General features: G+C 36.8%; 1 protein-coding gene across 1 annotated transcript; it reads left to right on the forward strand.

The window, feature by feature from the left end:
* The first annotated feature begins 2326 nt into the window (after positions 1 to 2326).
* Positions 2327 to 8071, forward strand: LOC149229575 (monofunctional isopimaradiene synthase, chloroplastic-like). The gene is made up of 15 exons (XM_089378675.1): positions 2327 to 2716; positions 2799 to 2870; positions 2988 to 3055; positions 3159 to 3468; positions 3592 to 3775; positions 3864 to 4081; positions 4184 to 4304; positions 4393 to 4505; positions 4599 to 4828; positions 6227 to 6339; positions 6422 to 6520; positions 6671 to 6886; positions 7004 to 7142; positions 7238 to 7486; positions 7575 to 8071. Exons 1-15 carry the CDS (start codon positions 2539 to 2541, stop codon positions 7869 to 7871), a joined length of 2607 nt encoding a protein of 868 aa, XP_089234801.1. The 5' UTR covers positions 2327 to 2538; the 3' UTR covers positions 7872 to 8071.
* Positions 8072 to 9470: the final 1399 nt, after the last annotated feature.

The raw sequence follows: 9470 nt of genomic DNA on the forward strand, positions 1-9470 counted from the left end.
TAGAGAGAGAGAAAGATGGAGACTCTAAAAGGATGGGAACAAGGGGCAGAGAGAAACTAGGCAATGAGGAAACTGTGTGTTAGAAAGAGAGAGAGGGAGATAAGGAGAGAGGGAGAGAAATAGGGACATAGGAGGGGTACATATAAGGGGAGAGAGATATATCGGGAAAAAGAAAGGGTCGTTAGAGATGGGGGGAAGAGGGGGGAGAGATGGAGGGGAGATAAATATGGATGTAGGAGGGAGACATATAAGGGGGAGAGAGGGGGGAGAGAGAGAGAGGGAGAGAGAGAAATAGGAACATAGGAGGGATACATATAAGGAAGAGATATATATCGGGAAAGAGAAAGGGTCGTTAGAGGGGGGGGGGAGAAGGGGGAGAGATGGAGGGGAGATAAATATGGATGTAGGAGGGATACATATAGGTGGGGGAGAGAGAGAGAGAGAGGAAATGAGGAAGGGGGAAAGAGATAGAAAAAGGGGCACAAAGGGAGAGAGAGGAGAGGGATATAAGGAGACATATGAAGAGAGAGAGAGAGAGAGAGAGAGAGAGAGAGAGAGAGAGAGAGAAACTATAGGAAAAGGGAGAAAGGGGGGGAGGGAGGGAGAGATAGGAAGACAAATAGAAAGGGATAAGGAAATGGGTGCTCAAAAGAGGTGGAATTAGGGAAAGGGAGAGAGAGAGAGAGAGAGAGAGAGAGAGAGAGAGAGAGAGAGAGACTATAGGAAAAGGGAGAAAGGGGGGGGAGGGAGGGAGAGATAGGAAGACAAATAGAAAGGGATAAGGAAATGGGTGCTCAAAAGAGGTGGAATTAGGGAAAGGAGAGAGAGAGAGAGAGAGAGAGAGAGAGAGAGAGAGAGAGAGAGAGAGAATGGGATAGAGGAGAGGGTGGGAAAGAGAAATCAAGATAGGGAAAGAGAGGAATTCATTTAAAAAGTGAGTGGTTTAAAGATATTTAACATAATTATCTATGTGTATAATCTCTCCATGCATGCAACACTAGCTAGATATTTGTGTGAGTTGATATTCTACATGTTTAAAGTGTACCCATAGTTGTTACAAGACACATAGAGATGGTAATCCCAATTCCTACACCATCTCCTCCTCCCTTTTAAGGTGATGTTATGGCTTCTCGAATTCTGGTAAAGTAATAATTATTCTTATTTCAATTCTTCTCCTCCACTTCATTCTTTATCAATATACTTCATTCTTTATTAATATTACTTTCCAATAGCATATAAATGGATATTCAACATTAATATTAACAAGGAATGTTCCTGCTTATAATTATGTATTCATATTCTATATTAATACTCAGTAATTATTAATAATTATTGATAAATAAAATTTATTATTCCTAATCTTCCATTTATCAATTAAAAAAAAAAACAAAAAAACTTGTACTATCCATTTTTCCATTCATATTATCTTAATTACCCATTATATTTAATAATATTTAAGTTTTGAAGTTATTAATGGTCCTCATAACTGACATTGAAAAAACCTGAATTTTCCCTCATATATGTAAATCACATTGAAAAAACCTTTGTCTTATTAGATTAAAATATTAGAAAACATTAGCAATTAGTACGAATAGATGTAACTTATCTCACTCTTATCTTACTTACTTATGTTTTGAATTGAAGGAATTTTTTTACCATTTTGTACGAATACATTTACCTATAGAACTCAGTGCAGTTTTTTACTTTCTTACATTTTCATAAGGTTATATCATATCATATTAAGTCAAATTCTAGGGGTCTGATCATGGACATTACTTTGAAAACTAATTACTAATTGTTTTGTGATATTTTTTTGAAAGTTTTATTGGTGGGTTTTTCAACTCTAATTTCTTTAAAATTTAGACCAGAGACAAGAGACAAATTTTGGATCTGGAATCTTGGGAGAGAATGCATATATCACATATATTGTTTATCATAAATTTATTATAATGACAAAGAAATAAATGTACATTCGCACAATATGATATTGTAAAGAAAAGGTCTAATTAATTTATAAAAAACAGATATTAAACACGTGCTTGTCTATTTATCTATTCTATATTGTTTATGGACAAGAGACAAATTTTGGCATCTGGAATCTTTGGAGAGAATGCAGGACCTTTCATATTGAATTCTATGCACACCGTAGCATATGCCAACGAAAATTTATGGACAAGGACAAATTTTGGCATCTGAAATCTTTGGACAGTTGAGCTTTGTGGAGAGAAGATCTATTTTCAACGGGGCTACGAAACAAGAGACAAATTTTGGCATCTGGAATCTTTGGAGAGAATGCAGGACCTTTCATATTGAATTCTATGCACTCCGTAGCATATGCCAACGCAAATTTATGGACAAGGACAAATTTTGGCATCTGAAATCTTTGGACAGTTGAGTTTTGTGGAGAGAAGATCTATTTTCAATCGGGCTACAAAACTTTGGTTTTGGTCACAGAAGTTCTCCTTGACATTGGCTGTTGATAGTGATCTCCTCCAATTTGACATTCCATATAATTAAGCTCATTCTCTACCTCTGGTAATGCCCTGTGGAAAGATGGCCATGCCCTTGTCTTCATTGTCATCCCATATTTCCCTTACTATGACACACCATCGATCTCATCATCTCGCTCTCAACGCCTATGTGAATACACAATGCATTCCACGTCTCTTTAAAAGAAGCCCTGCCAGAAAACACAGAAGCATCTACCTACGATCCGGTACGCACACAATTTTAAGTTTATTTGTATTTTTATCTCGTGTTAGTTTCGATTCGACTTCTTAGTATTATTGAATATGCAGGCTCAAGCAAGATCATTGCTTGTGTTGGCGAAGACTCAACTTCCCTTTCCAATCACTCTGATAAAAAGACTGGTACGCTTATGTTGGTGCATTGTGTACAAAATAATTTAAATGTTTTCAACATGCTGCCAACTGATTAATTGCATTTTTATGGGATACCTTCACATTCGCTTTCTGCTCCTACACTAGCGACACCACAATTCCCACCCGGATTTTGGAAGGATGATATTATTGAATCTATACTCTCATCTAACAAGGTTGGAACTTGGTATTCTCATCGACTGTTCGTTAAATTTTTTGTTTGTAAAATATTATGGTTGACGTCGCAAGAGCCTCTTGGTTGAGCTGTATTAATTTCAGGTGGCAGTAGCGGACGAGAAGCGTGTCGAGACATTAATATCTGATATTAAGAGTATGTTCAGAGGTATGGGTGATGGGGAAACAAATCCCTCTGCGTATGACACTGCTTGGGTAGCAAAGATTCCAGCACTTAATGGCTCTGACCACCCTCACTTTCCTCAAACACTCCAATGGATTCTTGAAAATCAGCTGCAAGATGGTTCTTGGGGCGTAGAGGACCATTTCCTAAGATATGACAGAGTACTCGCTACTCTTGCGTGTCTTATTACCCTCACCTTATGGCGCACTGGCCAGATACAAGTGCAGAAAGGTTTGCAAACTTTATTTTTATTTAATAATAAAACTATGATAGACTCTGTTTTGTGTAAAAAGGGATGCCTGTTTCCTTACACTCCATATTTATAGCTCTGAATAATATATAAATATCTTGGAGGTCTTGAATTCTTCAAGAAACACGCTGAAATGATGGAGGATGAAGCGGACAATCACCGGCCAAGTGGATTCGAAATTGTCTTTCCTGCTATGCTAAACGAAGCAAAACAATTATGCTTGGATCTGCCTTATGAGTTGCCATTCATTAAGCAAATCATTAAGAAGGGGGAAGCTAAGCTTAAAAGGTCGATCAAGCTCTAAATTTGATGCTCTTTTGTCAAACCTTAATGTCATTATCAATTGCCCTTACCGTCGTGGTGGTGTTTCGATCAGGATTCCCACTGATACTCTCTATACGGTTCCAACAATATACTTGTATTATTTAGAAGGCCTGCAAGAAATAGTGGAGTGGCCCAAAATCATCAAACTTCAATCCAAGGATGGATCGTTCCTCGGCTCGCCAGCATCTACAGCCGCTGTATTCATGCGTACAGGGAACACCAAGTGCTTGGAATTCTTGAACTCGGTCTTAATGAAATTCGGAAACCACGGTATCAACATATCAATTTTATTTCCTGAAGATGTTTTTTATTTGGTTTGTGAAATTGATTGAAATAAAATGAAGATTAACAACGGATAATTTGTTATTGTAGTGCCGTGTCACTATCCGCTTAATCTATTTGAACGTCTGTGGGCCGTTGATACTGTTGAACGGTTAGGGATAGATCGCCATTTCAAAAAGGAAATCAAGCACGCATTGGATTATGTTTACAGGTATTCCGACTTTAAGCATTCTACACGATTCACTTCTTGATCAGCTCATTTGTGCCCAAATTTTATTATCTTCGAAATTGACCGGCAGCCATTGGAACGAAAGAGGCATTGGATGGGCGAGAGAGAATCCTGTTGCTGATATTGATGTTACAGCCATGGGACTTCGAATCTTGAGACTGCATGGATACACTGTTTCCGCAGGTAAACGAATGTGTTGATGTACTGAGCTGGCAATTGTGCCATGTCCTTCAATTTTTTCAGGCTGATGAACTCTGCAACCATCATTCTTGGCAGATGTTTTAAAAACTTTTAGAGATGAGAATGGGGAGTTCTTTCGCTTCTCGGGTCAAACGGAGAGAGGAGTAACAGACATGTTAAGCCTCAATCGTTGCTCACACGTTGCGATACCAGGAGAAACGGTCATGGAAGAAGCACAACTCTGTACCGAAAGATATCTGTGGAGCGCTCTGGAAAATGTGGATGCGTTTGACAAATGGGCTCTTAAAAAGAACATTCGCGGAGAGGTATTTTAACATTTTTTTTGTCAGAGGGAAAAAACGCTATTTCTTTATATTATAAAAACGCTACTTATTTATATTATTAAAAGGTAGTACATATATCCTTGATCACTTTTCTATCTTCTTTTCTTTAGATTACATATTATTGAACTCTCTATTCAAATTATTCATTTTTCTTTACATCAAAACATAAAATTTTGAAAATATTTATCTTTGCTACACAGTATTTCTTAGGTTTTATATGTTGTTTATTAAATGTAAAATATTATCAGTATAAAATACCATATGATATATCGATATTCTGAAAAACAAAATAGTGCATCCCTTGCATGTATGTCTTTATGAATTTATGTTGTAAGATTTGGTCATAACACCTTGTTCAAAGGTTGAGAAGTAAAATTTACTGGTTTCCTTTGCTATCTCTTTTTTTTAAAAAGATCAACTGTTTTATTTTGCTCTTTGTAAATAGGATCAAATTTTACATGGTGGAAGGTCCTTAACAAGCCATTTATCCCGTTGATTAAGATAGATGGACTGAAATCATCGTGTCCCTTGACCTATTCTATAATGCCCTTGCCATCCCCATAAATCTGTACCTGTTCTATTCCCAGCTGAGATTAGTATCTCACAATGTGATAAGTTCAGCTCAACTATTAGTACTATTCCCACCTTCCCTTCCAACCTTCCCTTCCAGAAGTGATAGAAATTATCAAAAGCTATATAAATGGCTGCTCCACATCCACATTCTCTCCTGGCACATGAGCCATCAAAAAAACCAATACTAAATGTTTGCCATATGTCTCTGGATTTAAATTTCCTGTAGCCTTTACTTCCGTATGTCTGCCCTATTTTATTGAAGTAGGCCGCAATCTTAATAATTTCATCAAAAATCTCCCATCTTTTCTGGTAAAAAATGATAGCATTTTGTCTAGCTAAATAGACTATAAAATGTAGATGTAAAATGAAAGGCCTTTGCTCCAAAACCTAATGCATTTGTACATGGACTGGAAGTGTTCCATAGGAGCTAGATTGTAATGATCCAGCACCCCATCCCAGAGTGCCATCGCTTAAGGGAAATGTAGAAAGAGATGCTTTGTATGTTCCTCTCCCTTCATACACAAAACACAAATGCCAGGTCTATGAAATCCTGCCCTTTGGAGGTTATGCCAGGTCTGTATACGATTTGGGCAACCAACTAAAACATTTGGACATTTTATTCTTGCTCCTCATAAACCTCATATTTGGAGGTTATGCCAGGTCAGTATACGATCATGAATGGGCAGCCAACTAAAACATTTTGACATTTTATTCTTGCAACTAAAACATTTTAACATTCTATTCTTGCTCCCGCATAAACCTCATATCTATGAGTCTATATATGTGTGTGCGCAATTTTATTGGCAGGTGGAGTACGCCCTCAGATATCCATGGCATAGGAGTCTGCCAAGGCTGGAGGCTAGAAGCTACATTCAACATTATGGGTCAAACGATGTCTGGCTTGGGAAAACTATGTATATGTAAGATTGTAATATTTGTAATTTTCCTATCCAATGTAACACCCTTGAAATCAATATTTTAATGTATAATTGACGAAATCAGGATGCCATATATTAACAACCGAAAATACTTGGAACTGGCCAAACTGGACTTCAATTGTGTGCAGTCCATACACCAAAAGGAGATTCACGAACTTCGAAGGTGCTGGTGTTTTTTAATTCGATGTCTCATTCATTTAAGCCTACCTTACCTATTTGCTATTTCTTTTTATTCAATGTTTTGACATTCATTTTAACCCTATCTTAAGTACTGAAAGCTAAGCTAAGCTAATGTATATCGCATTGTTCAAAGGTGGTGGAAGTCATCCGGGTTCGCGGAGCTCAATTTCACACGCGACCGTGTGACTGAAATATTTTTCTCAATCGCGTCTTCTCTGTTTGAACCAGAGCTCGCATCGTGTAGAGCCGTTTATACGAAATCTACCATCTTGATTGTCATTTTAGACGACCTATATGACGCACATGCATCTTTAGAAGACATCAAGCTGTTCACAGAAGCAGTTAAAAGGTGGAGATTTAATATATTGAATCTCTTTAGATTAAAAATAGATGAAAGCGAAATCATTCTGCAATTATTGTCGCTGCTAAACTATGTATGCATGCCTATTCTTCGTCTTTGTTATAGATGGGATCTGTTTCTGTTAGACCGAATGCCAGAGCACATCAAAACATGCTACCTGGGTTTGTACAATCTTGTGAATGAAATAGCAGAAGAAGGGCGCAAGAGACAGGGTCGTGACGTACTAGGCTACATTAGAAATTTAGTATGTAAATTAAACTTAATTACAAGTGTTGATATTAAAGGAGGTTTTCATTTTCCACAAAGGTACAATTAAATCGGTCATATGATATATGGCAGTGGGAGATCCTGATTGAAGCATACACGAAAGAAGCAGAATGGTCGGAAGCTGCATATGTGCCTTCCTTCAATGAATACATAGAGAACGCTACTGTATCAATATCACTGGCAACTATCGTTCTGATCAGTGTTCTTTTCACTGGAGAGGTTCTTACAGATCACATACTCTCCCAAATTGGTCACCGATCCAAATTTGTATATCTCATGTGCTTGACAGGGCGTTTGGTAAACGATACCAAAAGTTACCAGGCAGGCTACTCAATCTCTTCTAATCCAATGTATAGTACTTGTCCTTAATCGTTTCTAATTTATTTGAATGGTTGTTAATTATGTGCAGGCAGAGAGAGATCGAGGAGAGGTAGCTTCTTCCATACATTGTTACATGAAGGACCATCCCGAATTGTTAGAGGAAGAAGCTCTCAAACATGTTTATATTCTCTTGGGAAACGCCCTCGCAGATTTGAAGGGTGAATTTTTGAATACAAAAGAGTTGCCGGACAATTGCAGAAGACTGGTTTTTGACAATGCAAGATCATCGCAACTGTTTTGCATGGAAGAGGATGGTTTCACACATTCACATGAAACGGAAATTAAAGAGCATGTCAAAAAGATACTGTTCGAACCAGTTGCATAGAATACATTACTCAAATAAAGGCCCGGCACTTTCATTTTGTACTGTTACCACACACACTTGCTCAGCGGTAATTATGACCATTGTGTTTTTGGCCTTTTCTAATGCCAGCAATGAAATTCACGGTTGCCCACGTGTTTCTGTGTTTTCCAATTCGTTAAAGCATATTAAATTTCGTTTTTGATTTAAAAATAGTTCATCAATTATAGGTGCAGATCATGATGAATATCCTTTTAGGAAAAAAATCGAGTTGTCTTGCGTCACGTTTTGAAAAGTGTTTTGTTTAATTTTCCAATTTAATTGGTTTAGAATTTAAATGGTGTCTTAATATTTTATTGAACAAATCATCTTTGGAGTTGCCTTTAGGGATACATAATCTTCTTTTGGATTGGATTATCTTACGAGATGTGTAGAAACCGAATTTTGGCACTTAATCATTAGACTATATTCTCGGGACTATATGTATGGTAGAGATTTAATATTAATGTATTTATTTATTATTTTTTTTTTCTTCTATAATTAATTTGTTATGTTTAGTTCAAGGGTTTGCTTAGTTGGTCAAAATGAGTGCCTAGCCATCGGGAGGTCACAGGGTCCATTCTCCCCGAAGCCCTTGGGGTTAGGCCTAGCTACTGGACCATGGGGCTAGATTCCCCCAAAGCCCTTGGGGTTAGGTTAGCTAGTGGGCCATGGGGCTAGATTCCCTTCGGGGTCGATCAGCCTAGATTTTTGGTGGACGTAGCGCCACTCGTTTACGAGGGTGTCCGTGAACCACAGCTTCAAAAAAAAACAAAACAAAAAAAAACAAAACAAAACAAAACTAGTTTGTTATGTTTGTCTTTCAAGTTAAATTTTATCACTGTGTGTTGTATGGAAAGGGTTTGTTAAAATATTTAATGAAGAAGAAGAAACCCATTGAAATTCCAAAGTTATAATTGTTTTTAACAAATCCTTTATGTGTATACTATCTTTCATAAGTTTTACTTCTATTAAAGATGTCAATAGTACAAATTACAAGATGATATCTAGAGTACCTTTAGTACAAGATGATACTTACAGTCATCAAGGTGTTTTTTTTGTTTTGGTTTCTTATAGTGTATTTTAGTTTCTTCATGTGTTCACTAATTTTTCCTTAAGCTTTTCTAGGTTTTCTCAAGAGGCTAGATAAAAATAAGAGATATAGGTTATTTAAGCTAGGTGATTATATTAAACAAAGAAAACTTGTGAATATAAATTTAATTCAAGAAAATTGGTTGCCTATATATGAAGGTTGCAAGGAAGTAAATATTTTCTCTTGATAGTTTCCAAGTTTTATCGATTATGATATGAAAACCTTCATGTCTATCCATTTCGGTCCACAATTTTTTTATTATACGGTAACAATTTTAGTTGGCATCCTGTACATTTTAAAAACAAAAATGAGATTATAGGGTCTCATATATCTAATGGTTGTGGAAATAATATAGTTCAAAGAACAAAATTAAATGTATGACAAAGAAACCAACCTCAACATTGGCAGTGGCCCTGAATCCTTTGTCCCAATGACAAATGCATCTAAGAGCTCTTCTTTATATTCTGTATTTCCTCCCATAGTGTTCAAAT

This window comes from Pinus tabuliformis, chromosome J (genome assembly GCF_031772625.1).
Source record: "Pinus tabuliformis cultivar Carrire ecotype Pingquan chromosome J, CPIR1, whole genome shotgun sequence".
Taxonomy (NCBI): Eukaryota; Viridiplantae; Streptophyta; class Pinopsida; order Pinales; family Pinaceae; genus Pinus; species Pinus tabuliformis.